This window comes from Euphorbia lathyris, chromosome 2 (genome assembly GCF_963576675.1).
Source record: "Euphorbia lathyris chromosome 2, ddEupLath1.1, whole genome shotgun sequence".
Classification (NCBI taxonomy): domain Eukaryota; kingdom Viridiplantae; phylum Streptophyta; class Magnoliopsida; order Malpighiales; family Euphorbiaceae; genus Euphorbia; species Euphorbia lathyris.
Window position 1 is genome coordinate 60,205,878 of NC_088911.1, and position 22,175 is coordinate 60,228,052.

At 39.8% G+C, this 22,175-nt stretch overlaps 1 protein-coding gene across 5 annotated transcripts; it reads left to right on the top strand.

Moving 5' to 3' along the window:
• Positions 1–10,520: 10,520 nt before the first annotated feature.
• On the top strand, positions 10,521–21,893 carry LOC136218385 (cysteine-tryptophan domain-containing zinc finger protein 7-like). Of its 5 annotated transcripts, none has more exons than XM_066005223.1 (14): positions 10,521–11,075; positions 11,948–12,020; positions 12,099–12,229; positions 12,367–12,771; positions 12,868–14,183; positions 14,339–14,739; positions 14,832–16,651; positions 16,724–16,857; positions 17,271–17,431; positions 18,954–18,989; positions 19,463–19,623; positions 20,013–20,777; positions 21,115–21,201; positions 21,387–21,893. In XM_066005223.1, the coding sequence occupies exons 1-12, from the start codon at positions 10,908–10,910 to the stop codon at positions 20,205–20,207; spliced, it is 5,001 nt and encodes a 1,666-aa protein (XP_065861295.1). In that variant the 5' UTR covers positions 10,521–10,907; the 3' UTR covers positions 20,208–20,777; positions 21,115–21,201; positions 21,387–21,893. The 5 variants fall into 5 exon arrangements, with proteins under 5 accessions (XP_065861295.1, XP_065861297.1, XP_065861298.1 ...); XM_066005225.1 differs by having other exon boundaries at positions 14,832–15,584; positions 15,657–16,651; positions 21,115–21,893; XM_066005226.1 differs by having other exon boundaries at positions 14,832–14,915; positions 15,003–16,651; positions 21,115–21,893.
• Positions 21,894–22,175: the final 282 nt, after the last annotated feature.

Below are 22,175 nucleotides of genomic sequence, written 5' to 3' on the forward strand. Positions count from 1 at the left end.
CCTCAGTTTATTGAAGGTACTTTATTTTAATTTCTTCATAATTTTGACTCTTTTCTTGTTCCCTTGGCAGGGAGATGTCTGACGCTGATATTGCCATTGTAGAGCGTCATAGGAGGATGAGCAAGCTGGAGGCCAAGAAAAAGGCCGAGAGGGCAGCAGCTGAGAAGAATGAGGAAAAATGCCCTCGTGAGGAAACTGCCCCCAAGACCGATAAAAAGGCAAAAACTGCTCACGCCGGGGGAGTAAAGTTGATGGCGGCTGCCGCCAAAGCTGGGAAGTCCAAGGTGGACTAGTTTCCGCCTACTTCTGGAGAGGTAAGTTTTCTTTATGTTTCTACCTTTCCCTCGTATCATTCCCTTTTCTACTATCTTTAACTTAGTATCTTTGCTTTTAGCTGGTGAAACCGGACATGGGCGGGTACTGGCTCGCTAAGGACGGGGATAGATCCGATGTTGAAAGTGAGGCCATAATGAATGACCTCGATGAAGCTTTTGGGCGGCTCTGCACCATCCAAGAAAACAAGACAAAGTACCCTAAGACCAGCCACACTAAAATGGGGAAAAGGAAGCTTCTTGCGATAAGCTTTCATGCCTTGATTTTAATTCTTTCTCACTTCATCCTTTTAACACTGAGTTTCTTTCATTTGACAGGCGTATACTCATATTTGTGCTTTGGAGGCGGATGTCATGCAGGGTGTTGCCGATAAGACAACCATAAAGAGTTTGGAGGCTAAAGTTTCCATTGCCAATTCTAACATATCTGCGGCGATGGCTCTCAACAAGAGCAAAGACGCCAAGATAAAGAAGTTGGAAGACAAACTAATGGCAGCCACAAATGACCCGGAAGCCGCCAAAGGCGAATTGAAGAACACGGATACCCTGTGTGGTAGCCATGCATTTTACTATGGCGAGCGGATAATGGCCATCATCAAGATCTGCCATCCGGAATTGGGCTTTGTTGACCCCAAGCTGCGCATCCCCAGTGCAAAAGAGGCCAATAGATATGACATGATGGAGAATCCCCGTGACTTCATTTATGGGCAAGTCCTGACCGAAATGAAGAGAAATTCTAGTGAGGATGTCAAGTCCTTTATCAATCTGGAGGAGGAGGTGGACCACCCAAGTGAGACGTCAGGGGAGAAGAACGCGCAGACGGGTCTTGAGGGGGTGGATGCTAGTGGTTCACCGGTGGAGGCTACTGGGAAGGCGAATGATCTTCCTAAAAAGGACGCACCTTCTACCAAGGCTGGGGAAACAACCGTCGTAGTGTAGTTTTTTTTTGAATGATTGTAACTAAGTACAATTTTTTATTTTTGTTAATATAATCCTTATAAACAAATCATGCTTTATATCACATATTTAATAGTAGGAAAACTTTGGGGTAAGGTAGCCAGCCATACCTCGACGAATAAACCTTGAGAGGTTTTTTAGTTTTAAGCCCTAAGAAAGATAAGACTGCCCTTAATGACAACCAATCTTTTTCCTATCTTTGAGGTAAATTGATTCGCCAGTGGGACTTTTCTTTCTCCTATCTTTGAGGAGAGTTTAGGATGTAATTGTCTTCATGTTTGAGATAATTTTAACCCGCCCTTAGTGGCGACCAATCTTTTTCCTATCTTTGAGGTAAATTGGTCCGCTGGTGGGACTTTTCATTCTCCTATCTTTGAGGAGAGAGAAAATGCGCCATGATGGCAGTTTGCGAATTTTGGTGAGTGGCGTTTGTTGCCCCCCCATCTTTGTATCAAGAATATTTATGTTCTGCAAAAAACACTTAGAAAAAATTCAAGATCAAGATAACTTTTTATTAATGGCAATTCACCTTATTACAACGGATAATGGTCTTTTATGTGAGTCTCATTAAAACCTTTAATAAGAAAAACCCAGTGGGAAAAACCTTACTAAAGGAAAAAGAGTACTCAAGACCTTATTACATTCTACTCTTTAAGGAAGTATTTGCGGAGATTTTGAATATTCCATGTCCGCGGCAGAGTGTTCCCATCCATGTCTTGGATTTTAAAAGTGGCGGGTCCGATTTTGGTGCTTATTATGTACGACCATGTCCACGTAATTCCAAGCTTTCCTTTTCCATCAGCGGATTGGATCTTATCGGCCTTTCTCAGTATCAAATCTCCTTCGTTTAGCTCTACTAGCCTGGCATTGTTATCATGATATGCAGCGATCCACTATATATAAGCGGCGATCCGGACATACGCCTTTTCTCTTCTCTCCTCCAAGCGATCTAGGCTTTCTCGGAGTCTCTTTTCATTTTGGTCTTCACAGTAGAAGGAAACTCTGTCACGTGGGGTTTGAATTTCTACTAGGATGATAGCCTCCACCCCATAAGTAAGACCGAATGGTGTTTCGCTAGTGGCGGTCTGGGGAATGGTTCTGTACGCCCATAGGACGTTCATCAGTTGATCCGCCCATTTCATGTCATGTTCACCTAACCTATTTTTTATGCCTTTCACAATGGTTATATTGGTGACTTTTGTCATACCATTTGACTACGGATAATACACCGAGGCAAATTTGTTCTGGATTCCGTAATCTTTGCAGAAAAACTTGAATTCCTCGCAATTAAATTGTGTTCTGTTATCTGTGATGATTGTTTGTGGGATCCCGAATCTTCCAACGATGTTTTCTCTTACGAAATCTACCATTCGTTCAGCAGTGATGGTTGAGACAGACTCTGCCTCCACCCATTTTTGTAAAGTGATCAACGACTATAATATACTTCCTTTGCTTTCTAGTTGGCGAAAAGGGACTGACTATGTTGATGCCCCATGTGGAAAATGGCCAACCTTCAATGATGGGCTTTTGTAGAGCTTTTGCTGTGTGACTTTCATTTGCATGGACCGGGCAGTTATGATAGAATTCTACAAGCTTTTGAGCATCTTATTCCGCAGTGGGCCAATAGAATCCCGATAGCCTGGATTTCTTGAGGATAGCGACGGATGCTTCATGAGCTCCACATGTGCCTTCATGTAATTCTCTCCGGATCTCTTGACCTTCTTCCAATATGACACATTTTAGACAGGGTTGACTAAAGGACCTATGGTACAAGTGATGATTGATTAGCGAAAAGTATGTTGCTTTCCTCACCATCCTTCTAACTTCCTTCTTGTCTTGAGGCAAGGATCCATCAATAAGGTATTGGCGAATAGGGATTCGCCAGGAGCTAGCGTCATAAATGCTATAAATTTTGGGGCGAATGCTGGTTTAGATTTTACTTCGAAGGGACACTCGAGATCCTCCCACTGGTCCTTACTTGAAGCTAATTTGGCCAGATGATATGCTTCTGTATTGGATCCTTTGAGTACATGGATCATTTCCCACTTCACTTCCTTTCTTTCTAAGTGATTTAGGATCCGTTTGGCTTCTTCTACGTATTTGACCAAAGTTTCATCTTTGACACTAAAGTTCTTGATCATCTGGTTAACCATCAACTTTGAATCACTATAGATCACAACTTATTCTGGTACAATTTCTTTCAATAAGCGAAGCCTAAGAATCAGAGCTTCATACTCGACGGCGTTGTTAGTTGCTGGGAAATCTAGTTTGGCCGTGTAATTATCTTGATATACTGGGGTCCTTTGATCACAACTCTGATCCCAGGACCCTCAGCTGATGAGGATCCATCAGTGTACATAGTCCATTCTTCCTATTCATTTATAAAATCAGCCAATACTTGACTTTTAAGGGCGGATCTACCTTCATAACAAACGTCAAATTCGTCGAGGCGAATAGACCATTCCATCAACCTGTTGGAAGTTTCAGACTTCTGTAATACCTTTCTCATTAGTATGTTGGTTCTGACAATGATCGTGTGTGCCTAGAAGTAGGGTTTGAGGCGGATGGATGTGGTAACGACCGCCAACGCCATTTTATCCAATATTAAGTACCAAGTTCCGGATACTGCTGACCTTCTTCTTCTCTGACCATTACTATATATATAGCTTTATCAGTAACAGAAACATATATATACAAATCTTCTCGTTTGAGTGGTCTACTCATCAGAGGTGGTTCCGTAAGGAAATGCTTGATGCCTTTAAATGCCAGCTTACAATCTTCATTCCACTCAAATGCCTTTTGCTTTTGATCATTTCATAGAACAGAAGGCATCTCCGGGCGGAGCATGAAATAAATCTTCCGAGGGCAATGATTTGCCTGTTGAGGCGCTGCACTTCTCTAATGTTTTGGGGAGCTTTCATGTCTAGCACGACTTTGATCTTATCTGGATTAGCGCCTACTCCCTTCTGGCTGATCATATAACCAAGAAATTTTTCGTATGTTGCTCTGAAGGTACATTTTTCTGGATTAAGCTTGATGTTATGCTCACGAAGGACTCCCATAACTTCTTTGATATCTTCTGCATGCTTCTACATAGTCGTGCTTTTTATGATCATGTCATCAACATAAACAGAGAAGTTGCTTCCATCCTTTCCCTCGAAAATTTTATTCATCATACGCTGGTAAGTGGCTCCAACATTTTTTTTGTCCAAAAGGCATGACTTTAAAATAGTATGTAGCTTGATGCGTCACAAAGGAAGTTTTAATTTGATCTGAGGGCTCCATCAGGATCTGGTGATAGCTTGATTTGACATCTGTAAATAAGTATACTCCGTACCTAGCAGTCCCATCCACAAGAATATCAATACAAGGTAAATGATAATTATCCTTAAGACACGCCTTGTTAAGATCAGTAAAGTCTATGCACATCTTGTAGGATATGCCAGCTTTCTTGACCAGTACCACGTTCGCCAGCCACTGTGTGTAAATAACTTCCTCGATTGTATCAACCCTTTTCATCTTGGCTATTTCTTCTTCGATAGCCTTTTGTCTCTCTGGGCCATAATTTCATCATTTCTGAGCCACTGAAACCGCATCCTCAGTGATGTTTAACTTATGAGTAATCACATCTGGGCTTACTCCTATGAGGATCTCATTCTCCCATGCAAACACAGTTTCAAACTCAATGAGAACTTTCGTAACATCATCCTTGATCTTAGATTTCAATCCTTTGGCAATCCGTACCCGCTTTCCATCAGCAATAAGGAACATTTCGGTGTCGCCCAAAGCTGTGGTGACAAGTTTATCTTCCTCACTTTCGTCATCTTTAGATTATGGGCAGATTGATAGTGACGCCGAGTAGGTCTCTTGGGCCACCTTTTGGTTCCCGCTAATCATTACCCCTCCTTTGCTACCCCTCCTTTGCTAGTGGGGATGTACATTGCTAGATGGCGGATGGAAATTAGGGCTGCAATCTCTAAGATGAACGGTCGCCCGAGGATGATGTTGGAATCTAATTGTCCATCCATAATAGAGAACTCCAGATCACCAATCCACGCTTGATCATCATCCGCCAGCTCACATTCCAAAGTTACTGATGCGTAAGTCTGGTAGGTGTGAAGTGAGTATGTGTAATGTATAGGTGAAATAAGTAAGTATGTGTAAGGTTTTGTGTGTGCAATTGAACTCTACTAGACGCTACTACTTAGGGGCAAGTGTACCCCGTCGTATCAAGTAATAATCCGGTTAAGATCGGGTATCGAATCCACGGGATTTATAACCACAACTATTAAACTACTCGGTTCTCTTTGTTATCTAAACGGTGAATACTTTAGGTTGGTTTGGGTGACAACTACAAACTACTCCTAAACTATGGTGAGACATACTTTGTAACCGAAACTCTACGGGTTGCGATAAGTTATAAATATAATAAGCAAAGACCCGAAACATATACGATTGATGATTTACTCTTGCAAAGACGACTACGTGTAGTTCGGTCGACCCGTGAAGTACTTAGACAACGTGGTTCCTAGTCAAGGCATGTCTAATGCGAGGGATCAGAAACTAGGGCTCGTAAGTTCCGTGGCTTGTCAATTCCTATGGTTTCCGGTGTGTTACTTCCGATAAGGAAGCACCTATATGGTTCCCTAAAGATGACCCGTACAAAGGGCGCCGGTAATCGAGCTCCCCCTACACAATAATCAATTACAAATATCAAAACAAGTAGTAAACATCAACACGTATAGAGAAACGGGAATTGCAAATCATATATTATAAATATGGAATGGAAAAATGTGAATACAACCAAGCCTAGTACATAGGAAGAGTACAAGCTAATTAGCAAGTAAAAAGGGAAGAATCGGCATTGGAACTAGCTAATCGGACTCAAGGCCATCTCTTAGGTCTTGGAGGTGGAACTTCTCGAGCTTGGTGGAAGAGGATGGAACGGAACTTCGACGAAGTGACGGAATAAGTGAACAAGCTCTCAAAGTGGTAGAGTTTAGTTACACAAAATCTGAATGAGGAAATGAGTGCTAATCACTCTTATTTATACACATCAAGTTCGGGGGTAAAATCATAAATACACAAGTTACAAGTAAAAATTCACACTATATTTGCAGGTTTCACAAGGCACGCCCCGCGTGGAAGGTGGTACGCCCCGCGTGTCTGCCATTTTTAGCCCATTCCGTTGATAATTTCTTATGCGTGGGCCAATTTCAGACTTGTTGACTCAACCATGCCCCATGTAGACTGGAGTATGCCCCGCGTGGTTGAGCTCCTGGAACTTTTGTCTTAATTTCACACCATGGACACCCCGCGTACCCTGTTCTACGCCTCGCGTGGTAGGTGTTGACCATGTGGGAACACGTAGTTGACTGTCGTGTTTTAGGGGGCATTGTCCTACGCCCCGAGTTGTAGCTTCCGCGCCCCGCGTGTCTTATAAATTATCATTTTGCTTATTCTTAACTTGTACCTGCAAAATACGATCCTCGAGAACCGAATTAGCTTGGCGTTTATTTTTCTGAAATTAATAAAAAATAAAGAAAATTAACTAAAAACATAAAATTTATTTTTATTTTGTTATTTATTCAAAAACACACTATTTTTGTAATTAAACTTACTTATTTAGCCCAAAATTAAACCGCAAATCACGCTAAAAGATAGGGACAAAATGTCCCTATCAGTTACCTGGCTCTTGGTCTGGATGGTGTGACCTGTCACTCCCAAGATGCCAACAATGGTTGTTTCTATTTGGATAGGATCAACCTTTAGCTTGGCGAATGCACCTCTAGTGATGACATTGCAAGAACTGCCCGTATCTACATTACTCGCTTCATTTCCTAACTGTCCACTACCATAGTAATAACTAGAGCATCTGCATATGGGGGATCACTAGGCCTATCTCAGTAAAAGGAAGATTGAGTAATGTCCTATCGAGGGTGGACGCCTTTGACTTTTTAGCTGGTGGTCGGTAGCCTGGTCCGCCAGTGATGACGTTGATAACGCCTTTCGCCTTCTTCTTTGGATCATTTTTCTGTTTGTCATCACTTTGCTTTTTGTCATCTTGGACGAATCTATCTAGCTTTCCCTTTTCGATTAACTTTTCAATTTCTTTAGCTAGCTCCCAACATGCATCTTTCCTTCTATGGTATCTGCAATAATTTTTAGGATTTTTTCCAACATTGGTGTACTCCCCCGCTTTTGGTTCGGGATATGTAATGTACCGCTTGTGTTGGCTGTTTTCCAACCACATCAATACCTCGCTCTTAGGGGTGTTCAATAGGGTGTATGGTGACATATTCCTCGAGCTCATGCGTCTACCTCTGGCGGATGGTTCAGAAGTTTTATGCTTCTCCTTTTCTCTATCTTTCCTCCTGGATTCACTTTTTCCACGTTTAGAAGGAGATGTAGATTCCCTTCGAATGTCATCGGTCTCCATGAACCTTTTGCATTTCTCTATAAGCTCGGCAATACTTCTGGGTTTGTGCCTCACCAACTTCTCTTGTAAGCTTTTAAATGTGGTATTTTTTTATCACTACTTCAACAGCCGTGGGAACGTCCACATCAATTACCTGAATGCATAGTTTATTGAACTTGGTGATGTAATCTCTGAATGGTTCGCCCTCCTTCTGCTTGAGCTCAAAAAGCTTACGCGACGAGACGACTGGAGGGATACTTCCTGCGAATTTGGCATAAAATTCTATGCTTAATTGATCCCAACTATCTATGGAAACCAGTCATACGCTGGTCCTTTAAAAGTGGTCAGGAACATTCGACATAGGATCGCTTCGCTTGCACCATTGATCACCAGTAACTCCTTATATTTTCTTGCACGAGCTTCTGGATTCTCTTCCCCCATATAGCTGGGAATATTTGGGATTTTGAATTGTTTATCCGACGCGACTTCCTGGATACGCCTTGAGAATGGTGATTCTGTATTGGCGTGCAGATTGTGCCTTGCATTCTCTTCGTTCTGCCTTTGGAAGGCTGCTCAGATTTCTCTTGTAATATAATCACGGTCTATCCTTGGATGATCTCTGTTGTCAGATCTGCTACACCGAGATTTGGAAGAACTTGATGACGGGTCCAATGAGGATCATCCGCCGCCTTTGCCTTATCTTTCAGGTGGAGATCGTCCGCCACCTCCTCCTTGCCTTCAAGGTGGGGGTGGGGCCCTTCTATGGTGAGAACATGACCATCTTCTACCTCGGGATCGGGATCGGGATCGGGATCGCCTTCTACAAAGGGGATTTGCATGCCCGCCCCCTTGGTGACCTTGATCAGTCGTTACTCTAAGGGGTTGTTCCTTTCCGGCCATCGCAGGAGGTGGTTGTTGTCCACCAATTATGATTCCAGGATTCCGCGCATTTTTTTGGTGGTACTTGATTGTTCCTCTGGCTCCCTTCATGCGAATCTTTAACCAATCTTCTATTTAGTGGCAGGTTACTTCCCAACTCTGGGTTGGTGATGACCGCATCTACATGATCTTGGAGCAAGAATGATGATTCGTTCCTCGCTCGTGGTCTTACAATGGCACTTTCCCAATTTGAGATCCTTGGTCTTGGCGGAGGACGGCGAACGGGTGGCATAATTCCTGTTGTTAGTCCTCCTACGAGTGGATTAGCAAAGTATGGTCTCAATCGATCCACGGCTGCCGTGCCATAATTATTTGCCACCAAGTCCATGACAAGATAAGATCAGTGTAAGTGTCAGGTGACATTTCTCGTGCGTCCTGAACAAGAGGAGGCAGATCATTTTTTTGATTTGCAGGGATTGTCGGGGCATTGCTTACTGATATCGGAACAGTAAGCGGAGGTGTCGTTATTCCAGATGAAGGGTTCTGCCCTTCGTTAGCCATCTTATGTTCGTGGTTTGAGCTCTTTTGTGATTAGAGCCTCCACGCTCATCGTACTAATTGATATTACCCGGTTGAATTCTCATCGGAGCTCCACCTTTGGGGGGGCGCCATTGGGTTCGACCGGGGGGACTCCGATGCTAAAGTTAGTAATGTGTATAGAATGATAAAATAAAACACGAAGTAGGGTATTGGAATGTGTACCTTAATAGCTTGGGATGCAAGACTAGTTATACTAGGTTAGCTGTAACCCTCGATTTGGTAACCAGAAGTCTCCATTAATGCCTCATTAATGGTGGTTACTGAATTCATTCAAGTATGACCGTTAGCTCATTAATTGGTTATTACTTGCCTTTAATGATGTCGGTTTTCTCATAGAAAGACGACGCTAACATCCTGCGGGCGTATCGATACCTGATGGCGAATCTTCCGAGGCGTGGCGGTTACGAGCCTTTTCATGATATTTGATTATCTGAGGCGTATCGGGGAATCTACGGATCCGCAATGTCTACAACTTGCCTCGTACGCCATCTTTTTGGTGTATCTCCTCGCTGTAGCTGTTCGGTTAATTACCCCTTTGGCCCCTAGATAATATCTGGATGTTATCAATATATTAGTGACTTTATATAGTGTAATAGTTTTAGGGTCGAGTTTGAGTCATTTGATGATTGTTGTACGACGTCGTATTAAGGCAGAATAAAAATGATATGCTGATATTATAATAACTATTTGATACAGATGATAATTTTCATGAAAAAGATTATATTATAAAAATCCTATTGTTTTGCTACCATGATATTTAATTATTTTATGAGGTATCTTCTATTATTATAGAATTAAAAGAGGATGGAATGAAATTCTTGGGTGCCTTCTATGCTTACTTTGTTTTTAACAAAATAAGTTTTACTTTGTTTTTTCTACCATTGGATGAGCTTACTTTGTCAAAGTTCATCACCATTATCACCATCTAATGGTGGAAAAAACAAAGTAAGGCTCACTTTGTAAAAAACAAAGTAAGCATGGCATAACCCGAAATTCTTGTAATTCTAATTGATTTCAATTTCTATCGTTTGTGTTACCAATTACACCCTTAATCCCTGCTATTCAGAAACGGTTAAAAAGATTAGGCTTCAATATCTGAAAGAAAATTAAGTGGGAAGCGTGGATTACACGCGCTTCAGCCGCCCTGGAATAACAGTAAGAAGAAAAAAAAAAGACAGCGGCCAAAATGAAAAAAGAAGAAGAAAGAAGGTAAATTTACATATGCCTGTCAGTGTCTTCTGGTTAGATCGGTCCGTTTCTATGTGGACTTAAAATGAAAAAGGCGTTTTATTAAAATTAGTAACCAAATATATTACTATTACTATTAGTAATAAAAAATAAAATAACGGGGGAAAAACGCGGCTGCTCTGAACACCAAATAACTCAGAGAGAGAGAGAGAGAGGGACTCTTTCTGCTATTCCGATTCCAGCTATAGAGATCGCAACGAAGCGACTTCAAACCTTCTGTTCCTTGGAAAAATTATCACTCGGACTTGAGCCAAGATCTTGTTTCAATCGGAATTCAATTATATATAATTTCTCGGTCTGTAGCGTCCGTTGATTTAGATTTTGTGATCGGCTCTGATTTTGATCGTTTCACTGGGAATTTCGGTCCTTTCAAATGGGTAAGGTCCAGTTTTGCGCTTGGATTTGCGGGGAGGTCTGAGTTTGCGGCCTTAATTTGGTTGCTTCCTCTATAATTATATTATTATTATTGTTTGATGATTTCTTTGGGGAGGAGAGATGCGAGCAAGGACCCAGGGTTAGGTTTTGGAGGTGGAAGAGAGATGGACGACTCTGAGCTTGAAGAAGGGGAGGCTTGCTCAGACCATAACAACGATGGTAATTATGATGCGAGCATCGACCCCGATATTGCTCTCTCCTACATAGTAAGTTGTTCCTTTCCTTTTTCCCGAATTAAGCTCGAGAATCAATTTTTCTTTTTCGAATTTTGGTTTTGCTGGAGCTAAATAGCATATGTTGACTTTTCTCTTTGGGGTATGCTGTAGATCCGAACTACGGATGGTATTGGGTTTTTCGTCTTAATTTTGATCGTCATTATTCCAGAGTGTACCGTTGTGTTTCACAAGTACTTAATTTCCTCTCCTAAAGACAATAGATGGAAACAATGTTGTGTCCTGTATGTGTTTATTAATTGGAACAAAGATGATACTAGGAGGTCTACTTTCATTGCGAGAATATTGTTTGTTATATAGGAGCATGGACATTGTTCTCTATATTTCCTTTTTATCTATCAAATGGATAGTGAAATATATAAATTTTGGTTTATTAGTGAAATTGACTGAAACATTTGTCTAAATGGTTTAGTTAGCGTGAAACTTTGGTTTAGGATTCAGTTGTCAGGTTTGGAGACTGAATGGGTTGAGCTAACTGAAATTTCAACATTAAGCTTGGATATGTTATCGGAGTATATCAAACACTCCTAGTTTTAGAATTTGAGATATCTGCAGAACTTCAACTTTCAATTTTATCTTGAGTGATGTGAAGTCAAAATTTCAATTGAACATTTTGACTGTTCCTAGAATTGAGATTTGAGAAACAATCTCTCGTATTCTGGAGTCTGAAACATTAATTGTGAAGTTACAGTAGCCAACCATAGAGCAATTTATTTAAAGCCTGGTTTTCATTCTCTTTCATCTACACCCTGTCCATATCATCATTTTTTTTTATATACGTCTCTTCAAAATTCTTATGCAAGGTAACTGCTTTATAAATTTGTTTATTTGTTTTTTCTTCAAAGGATGAAAAGCTTCAGGATGTCTTGGGACACTTCCAGAAAGATTTTGAAGGTGGAGTTTCAGCAGAGAATTTGGGTAAGTCTGACATGATAGAAACAAAATTGTTGAGGCCCTACTCTGATATTGATTATCTCCCTTTTACATTTCAAACAGGGACCAAGTATGGTGGCTATGGTTCATTTTTACCTACCTATCAGCGTTCTCCTGTATGGTCTCACACAAGGACTCCTCCAAAAGTTCAGCACCACAATGGACCTAGATCTCCAAACAGTTCACAGTTGGAGGTATATATACCTCAGTATATCGTGCATATTATATTACTTGTTAGGATATTTTTCCTTTCAGTTAAAGACGTGAACATTCAAGTTAGGTGGTAGAAAGTTTTTTTTTAATCTTATTGGGTGCTTGATTATGTAAATAGGTTGGTCGCCGTGGCTCAGTATCTTCATCATCTGTGCTTCGATCAGGAAATCTTGAACCAGCTTCTGCTAGTGCAATGTCATTGATATCTTCAAAAGCAACATCTTCCCCGGTTGTTACAGTCAAACAAGTAGGCGTGCCATCAACTAGTTCTGCCAAGGAACATGTCCTAAGATCTGAATCCATAAAAAGAAAATCTGTTACTTTACCAGACCAAAGAATGCTGAAGGTTCGAATCAAAGTGGGTTCTGATAACTTGTCGACACAAAAAAATGCTGCAATATACAGTGGTCTTGGCCTTGATGTGTCACCATCTTCATCACTGGATGACAGCCCCTCTGCAAGTGAAGGGATTTCCCATGGACCTCAAGGTTCTACATTTGAATCACCTGCTCGTATTCTTCGGGTGCAGTTCCCTGCCATAATTTTATTGTCTTTAAATTTTTTCCCCCTTATTCTCCAGCATTGCTGAGAGTGAATTTCTGATTTTGTGTTGGAGCAGATAATGACTTCCTCTCCGGTGCCTGGGGGCATATTGCTTTCACCCCTTCCTAATCATCTGATTCATCTGAAAGAAAAGGAAAAGCTTCATCAAGGCAGTGAATTATCACTTACCTTTCCTGTTTGTCTAGATAATTCCAGCCTCAATAATGGATCTGATTCTCTTAAAGGTGATGGGAAGATGAAAAAGTTCATAGATAGATCTGAAATATCAAAAGAATTAAAAAGTGAAAATAATAAGGATTCTTGGAGCGATGTTGATGTTTTTCCAAAGAAGATGGAGCTGGACACTTTGGCCTGTGAGGAGCTTGTTTCAGACACACTAAAGCTTCCTATTCTCTCTAATTCAAATCCTGTTACTGATGTAGCAAAAGGCATGGTTAGGGCATCTAATATGTCTGGGGAAGCATACAAGGGTGCATCCAGGGACAAAGGCTTTTCCGAATTCATGAAGGACGAGCACATGGGGCCAATGAATGCAGATGGGGATAGCTTGGTTGAGAATACCAAAACCACTTCAGCAGGAAGGATTTGGGAAGGCAAAAAATCTAGTTCTTTTGATAGTGTTTCTGTCTACCCAAGGAAAGATGGCCACCGCAAAGGAGAAAAACCTTGTGACATAGTTAAAGGTAACCCAAATATATTGAAGGGCACAAAAGCTGCAAGTTCTGAGCTGACTGGCACTCCCAAACACAAGGTTGCATTCCGTGAACTTGAAGGTACCAAATTATCTTCTGGAAAGGATTGTTCATCTTCTGAGGGGAAAAAGAAACCAAAAGGTAATGCAAATATAGTCTCAGGGATGCCAAAAGATATATTGGCAGGTGCATTGATGGCAAAAAATAAGAAGAGCACGTCCGTAGATGACTATTCAATTGAAGGGGAGTTGGAAGACGCAAAATCACAAAAGAATACTGGGAGAGTTGGAGATAGGTACAAAGATTTTTTTGGGGACATTGAACTTGATCAAGAAGAAATACAGATGAGTCCATTAGAAATGGGCTATGAAGATAGGCACAAGGACCTCGACGTGAGTGGTGAAAAGGGCACACATTTCTCTAGCAATGGACCAAGGGAAAGACCTATTGGTAAGAAAGTTGATAAGCTACTAAGAACACAAGAGAATCCTAAAACAACTTTTCCTCCAGGCTCAGTGAGTGGGCCTATATTGGATACTGCTCTTCCAGCAGCAGCCCCTGCTGCAGCAGAAGACAATTGGGTCTGCTGTGACAAGTGCCAAAAATGGCGCCTTCTTCCACTTGGTAAAAATCCTAATGACCTACCAGAGAAGTGGCTGTGCAGCATGCTTAATTGGCTGTAAGTGCTATCCCATCATTCTTTTAGATTTCACATTCATGAATTCTCATAACTTGAAACAAAAATTCTTAATGAGTAGCTTGAAATATTAATGTAGATAATATGCTGGCTTTGAGCTCTCTTGAAATTTGACGTTGCAATTGTAATTGGTTTAGGCCTGGCATGAACCGGTGTAGTTTCAGCGAGGAAGAAACCTCAAATGCTGTTATGGCATTGAATCAAGTCCCAACTCTTGGGGGTCAAAATAATATGCAGATTAATCCTGGGGACGTATCCAGTCTAACTTCAGTTGGGAATCAGCTTGATCAGAACCATCAAATCTATGGTTCACAAACCATGGCCTTCGGTGGGAAGAAGAAGACATACAAAGATGGCCCTGCTCTGTTGTCAAACACTATGAAGAAGAACGTTCCATTGTTTGGCTTAAATGTGGTGAACCAACCCATGGTAGAGTATGACATTCTCAAACCAAGCAAGTCTAGTGACTTGGCTGTGGAGAATCTTAAACTTAAGCAGAGAGACAAGCATAAAGTGCTTGACAACTGTTCTGATGGAGGTATTGCATTTGAAATATATTTTCTGTTCTTCCTTTTGAGTCATCTCTTTCTTGAAGTATGAAATTTAATTTGTTGTTAAACTTGCATACAGGTGACAGTAGGAAATCAAAGATGAAAAGCAAAAGGGACTCTGAGAAAGAGTTATTCAGGGTCTCCAAGAAATTGAAGTCTGAAGGTTTGCCAGAAGATTGGGTGTCTGATCCTGTAAACATTGAAAAAATAGGTGCTCGTTCAACTAATAGTTTGCTTACTAATGCATCAGGGAAGAATCTCGTAAAAAACAATGGCTGCTCTTCATCCAAATACCAGGCTTCAGCTAGAAAACCAGAGGAAAATCCAATTTCCATGGGTGATATGCCCTTGGGTGGAAAGCGAGATGATAAAGAAGTTGGGAAAAAGAGGAAAATTAAGGAAACTCCAACTAGTGATGCTCAAGCTAATGCAGGATCCCTTTCAAATACAGGGCATAATCTCCAGGGCAGCAGGATCTTAGCCAAGGAGGAGTTCAGTGAGAATGAGTACAGGAAAGAGAAGAAGGCCAAAATATCCAGGTCTGATGGCAAGGAGTCCAGTGAAAGTAAAGGCAATGGTAAAACAGACAAAAAAGGTAGTCATAGAAAGAGCCAGCAACTAGGGCAAGAAGCAGGGAGTTCTGTCTCTCAACGGAGCCTGGATGGTGCGGGTTGTTTGAAAAGAGATTCTGGATCTAAACATACTTCTGTGGCAGCTACTTCTAGCTCTTCTAAGGTTTCTGGTTCCCACAAAACTAAAGCTAATTTCCATGAGACGAAAGGGTCTCCAGTAGAATCGGTTTCATCATCACCTTTGAGAGTTTCGAAACAAGGTAAGCCTAAGTCTGGATGTAGGACTTCCACTGACAAATACGATTCGACTGATGATGGTTGTTTCACTCTAGGTGGTCGGCAAAGTTGTTCACATGGTGAAGATGGTGGTAGTAATCGATCAGGAACAGCGAAGAAATTTTTTGACGTGGGTCATCATGGTTCCCTTGAGTCCTCTGTGCATGGTGTATTGGACAGAGATTTGAGTCATTCTGTTGGTAAAGCTAAACAGCAGGTTGTGCCTTCTCCTGATGTCACAGATCACCACATTACAAATGACGGTGCAGAATATTTTGGCCAAGACTGTCAATATCTTAACAAAACTTCCACTCCAGACCAATCCCGAGATGATCATAGACAACAAGAAAATCATTATCATGCAAATGGGTCCCGTCCAAGGAAGTCTGGAAAGGTATCCTCTTCAAGGTCCAAAGATAAGAATAAGAATTTGAATTATGAACTTGACAATAGTAAAGTTAAGGTTTCTGATTCTATTAACGAACAAGGACCTTTCCATGAAGTGAAAAAAATAGAAGGGAGAAGCAAGATCGAAGAAAAGCTAGGAGTCAGGTCTGATGAAAGTGAGAATAGGTATGTTGATAAGACAGATTCGGTGGGACTATTGTCAAGTGGAAGCAGTAAAAAAGAGAGCCAGTCAAAATTTCAGGGATACAATGGTAACCATGATGATACCTCTATTCCTAAGCAACGTCTGCAGCCAGATTCTGAGGCAGTTTCTGGAAGAGGGAAGTCGCCATCATTGCCTCCCTCTGGAGGAGCACATAATGAAACATTATCTCACTGTCCTCTACCAGTTTCTGGATCTCAGAAAGCAAGTCGAGCAAATATTCCAGACAGTGATAATGGATCAAAGGCACTGAAACAAATCAGAAAGGTTGATCATGCTAATGGGACTCACCGCAGCGGTTCAAGAGCTCCTCTGTCAAATGGGCATAGGGCTGGGGATCTTGACGCCCCAAGTCCTGTTAAAAGAGACTCCTCCGGTCAGGCGGCAACAAATGCTCTGAAAGAGGCTAAAAATTTAAAACACCTGGCTGATCGTCTGAAGGTTTTTGCTGTTGTTTTTAGTTTTCTGTTATCTTTAAAGTGTCATGCTTTCTAAATAGGTCATCTTTTGCAGAACTCTGGTTCAAATGATAGTACCAAGATTTACTTTGAGGCAGCCCTCAAATTTCTTCATGGAGCTTCCCTGCTGGAAAATGGAGAGATGATTCAGTCAATGCATGTGTACAGTACCACTGCAAAACTTTGCGAGTAAGTCAGAACTAGCAAATATTATAATGCACTTAATTATGTCTGGTTAATCTTGCAACTTGGTGGCTTATGTAAATGAAGTGTTAGAAGTGCTGTTAAGCAAAAGCCAAAGGTATCAGGCACTCCATATACATGTGTGTGTGTATATATATATGAATGGTTGCTTCGATATTGATACTGAAGGTGGCAATGAATGCCATTGGTAAACAAGGTCTTGATCAGACATGATGCAGGCATATAGAAGCCCTTGGTTGTTCAGCTCAGCATTCAGTAGATATCTGTTTCTCTCATTTGTATCAGACCTGTATATTATCTCTCTCATGTAGAGTTACATTACTTCTATGTTTGAGATCATCTTAAACTTTGCTGCTATCCTGCGGTTGTCGGTTCTCTTAACTTTATGCACCCTACAGGTTTTGTGCTCATGAATATGAGAAATCCAAAGATGTCGCTGCTGCTGCCCTGGCCTACAAGTGCACTGAGGTAGCTTACATGAGGGTAGTTCATTCTTCACAAGCCAGTGCAATTAAAGATCGAGATGAGTTGCGAACAGCTCTACAAATGGTTCCTCCAGGTAATTTGAATTATGCATATTGTTTTTCTGCTGTCTGAATTTCTTTTTGCCATGTATATTCTTTTTTGGAGCATACACTGCTCTTCCTCTCTGAAGTGAACAAGATGGTAAGGTTGTCTTCTTTCTTTTTCTTCTTTTTTCTTTTTTTCCTTTTTTTAATCTTTCCTTGGCGCAACGGTAAACGTTGTTGTCGTGTGAGCAAGAGGTCACGGGTTCGAGTCTTAGGAGCGGCCTCTTGCCAAATAAATTGGTAGGGGAAGGCTTGCCCCCAGTACACCCTTGTGGTGGGACCCCTCCCCGGACCCTCGCTCAGCGGGGACGCGTAGTGCACCGAGCCGCCCTTTAGGAAGTGCTGAGCTTAGTAATGTGTGGCAGTTACCTTCCCATGTAAATACTGAGTTCTCTGGGAATGCTTATTCTTTCATGGAGGGAAGGGAAAGAAGCAAAAGGTTTAGTGGTGCAAGTGGATGTTTTAGATTGAGAATTGCATCTTAAACATGATATCTTAGTGTTTAACTTGGACAAACTGTTGGATGATTGATGTCTTACTTTGGACAAAATGTTGGATGATATAGAGTTGGATAGTTCTCTTTAACAAAAAAATGATCTTCAAAAAGGGTTACATAGTTCTTTAAAAATTCTGAAACTGTCCTTTCCATTTGTCAATCTGTCTTTTCTTTTTATGGAGGGACGTGATGGTCAGGTATATCTATATTAGGGAATGCTCTAATTTTTTGAATCAGTTGGTACTTTGATATTCTTGGTTTGTTGGATCAATAAATGTTGTTTGGTTCTTCTCTACCTGTTCTGTAGATGCATTTGATACTCAAAGTCAGCTATCTAATATGCTTATCAGTAAAATCAGTTAGTTTTTTTGGTATGTTCAAGGATGCTAGTACATGGTATCATGAATGTAAAGGCTACCAACAGATGCTTTAACATCTTAATGCGTACCTTTTAAATTTTATCTTCTGTTTGGTTTCGAACAATGTGCCCTTAATTCTGGCTTGTATTGCTGACTGTGGGTATGCTAAAGAGAAAATTACATTAAACATCAAGTTTGCTTTTAATTTTACAATTAATTCAGTTGAGTTTCTAGTTTTTATCAATAAACAATTTATTTTAATAATATTATCAAACATCCCTATATTATTACTCTTTTGTCAAATTCAGCAGTTATGGCTAATATTAGATAATTAATTCTCTCGTTCCCACTTTTCTTTCTTTCCTTACAGTTTTGTATCCTCTTTGTTCTTTTTTTTTCTTCCTCTAAATTATTGCTCCCATTAATCAGATAAGAACATCTTACACAGATTTATTCATGGAAAATTTAAATATGAACATAAAGGTTATATTGTAAACAAAAACTATCAGATTAAACTTAATCATCAACTCATTTTGGGGGGTTTTAGAGATTGGATGTGTTTTGGTAATATCTAATAATTTCTGCAACATCAATGAATTTTTTTATTGAAGTAGAAAATCAGCCTTGCTTTAATTCTTCATTTTGATATTTTTGCAGAAAAACAGAGTAATTCCAAAATAATTCAGACTCAAGGTGTTTCAACAAACTTGATTGAGATTAGATATTCACTTTCTTTCATCCATGGAGTTTTTCTCTTACATGCAACTTTTTTTGAAATTCATGGATTTGAAATATCAAAGGACTTCAAACTTTAGCAACCATGCTCTTGTGTTTAGTTGGTGAATGAAAATCTTTGATTTGGGAGTGGAAAAATGTTTGTCACCATGAATTACATCCACAACTACTAGTTTTTCGGTGTACGTTTATTTTCAACAATTGATTATTTATTTATTTTTTGGAAAAACTATTAATCATTTTCATTTAAAAAAAATACACAAAACAGATGTGACGGTTTGTATGATAAAAACAGTTTTTATAAAAAGTTTATGACATTTTAAGAATTTTTTTTTGAATTTTAAGATAACTGTAAATATTTAAATAAAACCTGAGTAATGTGTAACTAACCCTATGCTAAATTAATGTGATGTTATAATATTTTCTATCAGGTGAGTCACCTTCTTCTTCTGCCTCTGATGTTGACAACTTGAACCACCCAGCAACATTGGACAAGGGTCCCCTAGCCAAAGGTATTAGCTCGCCTCAAGTGGCAGCAAGCCATGTCATTGCTGCACGACATCGTCCCAATTTTGCACGGCTGCTCAATTTTGTAAGTATATTCAAATTATTATTGAGTAATCATTTGTTTGATTTTGTTGTGCGTACTCTTCCAAGAAGATAATCTCCAGGATTATAATGTAAAGATATTGGGTGAAGGGATAGATTTTAATGCAAGAATCAGAATTATACTCTAGGAGAAATTTTTGTTGCATATGGATAAAAAGAAATGTTTAAATCTAAAATCATTTCATTGTGCTTTCCGTAATGCCACATGAAAAAATTTATTCATTTTTGCCGCTCATTATGCTCATACGCTGTAAAATAAGTTGTTAGCAGCATTCATTTATCACAAGCAACCATAAATCCTTTTTTGCTTAGACGTTTGGTGCTCCATTGTTTGCTTCCTTGCATCATATATCAAGTGTGACTATTTTGCAGGTTCAGGAAGTAAATTTTGCAATGGAAGCCTCAAGAAAATCACGGATTGCTCTTGCAGCAACTAGTGCAAATTTAGGAGAAAGCCAGCGAAGAGAGAATATTTCTTTAATTAAAACAGCTCTTGATTTTAATTTCCAAGATGTGGAGGGGTTACTACGTCTGGTAAGGCTTGCATTGGAAGCTATTAGCCGCTGAAGAATCAGGTTGTTTACGGACATTGTATCAGATTTGTAAGGAAATGAAAGTGCATATCTGTGGACATGGATTTCTCTGTTATTGTCCTTGAAGACTTCTTGGGAGATCAGTTATCTCCATTTTCGCACTCAACCTTCTGTGTACATATGTATTGTACAGATTGAATTTGGAACTTGAGTACATTGTTTCATCGGACTTCAGCTACTTTTTGATGCATATGAGGACCATACATGCTAAACCATTTGAGGATTGGTAATAAGGCAATCTGATTTGTTGGCTTCTGCATAAATGATCTGGAGTTTGTAGAAAGTGGCAGTTCTATGGGTTAGCAAGATTGTGGTTGAAGAATAAGTGAATAAAGATAGAGAATCCCAATTTAAGTACATGTGGGGTTGTAGAATTCTGATACCAGAGTGTGCCATCTTTCTGGCTTTTCTTTCGTCCAACAGAGATTAGTTTAGCTGTCCCTTTCATTTGTTGAAATTACAAAAGGATCTCTTCTACCATCAGAGACTGCACTAACTTTGGTTCAAACGCCGTGAAATGATCTCAATGTCATTGCAGTCTCAGGTTGGTGAACTGTTTAGTGATCTCTTTGCTGTTTCTTCCTTTACATTTTGATGTTGGATGATTGAACTTTCTTGTTCCTTTTGGCTTTTGCATGTTTTTTGTTTTATATTTTCTTCCCATACTTGTATGTGCACTTAAGGAGCTTCTGATTAGTTAAGCCTATTCTTTCATTTAGCTTAGACAAGCAGGAAGAAGTTGGACAAGTTGTTTTATGTATATAAAAAAAAAACCCTGCAGTCTTGTCACTATAGTTGAATCCTATGAAGGTCGGTGTACTTGTGTGATATTTTAATTGGATTGATTACTACCTCTAATCGTCTGCTTTTCTCTTTGGCAGTGGCTGTTATGTAAACATGCAAGGTAACAATGTTCATTTCCTTCACTGGTTCGGGGGATGTTGAACCAGCAGATGAGGATTCAGCAGGTAAAGCTGATGTGTTCTTCTTTGTTTTCATTTCCGTCCCAACCCTAACCGCAAATAAAAAGAAAGCATCAATGTTTGGGTAACGGCTTAAGCATTCCTTCCTCAATGGACGAATGAAGCTTGGAAGCTGTTTGTATCAAGAGATTGAGACATGATGCTTGATTGGTTTGAAATTATGATGACAGGGTTCCCCCAACAGCTGTTGGAGCTTGGGAATTGATATGCATGTGCAGTGTGTTGTTTGAACGTGAGCATAAAAGAAGAGGAGAGGAAGGGATTCTCACTCTTCATGTACAGCCAGCAGCTATCAGGAAGTGCTAAAGAAAGCTGAACTACACATACATACATACATACATACATACTGCTATTTGTTTTACCCCCTTACCATAAGCTGCTGCCCATCTACACCTATGTTGATATCACAAATTTAATTGGTTTTAGAATTCTGTATTGGAAAAAAGGAACTGAATCTTTTTCATTTCATGAGATTTCTTACTTCACTTCAGTAGAACAGAAGCATTAAAATTGCTCTATATATAGACAAAAACAAACATTGTTTGCGGGAATGAGATCGTGTCATTCATTTTCTTGTACAAAATGTAAATTGTTTTGTAGAGCCAACACCTTCCGACTGTTATTATTATTATCATTCATGTTCTTTGTCAATTTTAATGTATACTGCATTCCTCGTATCAATTATTAAGTTATTATTATTGTTCTTGTTAATATGTTAGGTTCAAATAAATAAATAAAAACGTCAGCAAGCCAATATTTGACTTTGAGGAATAAAATAAGATGCTAAGAGAATGATGTTACCTATTACAAATACAAAAGGCAATGTAATATTCTGCTCTGAGGGGACTAGTTGAAACGAATATTCTGCCACAAAAAAAAAAAAAAAATCTCCGGAAGTACTATATTTAGGAAACAGTTAAAAAAAAATCTGATTGAATTGATCCTGTTTGATATAATTT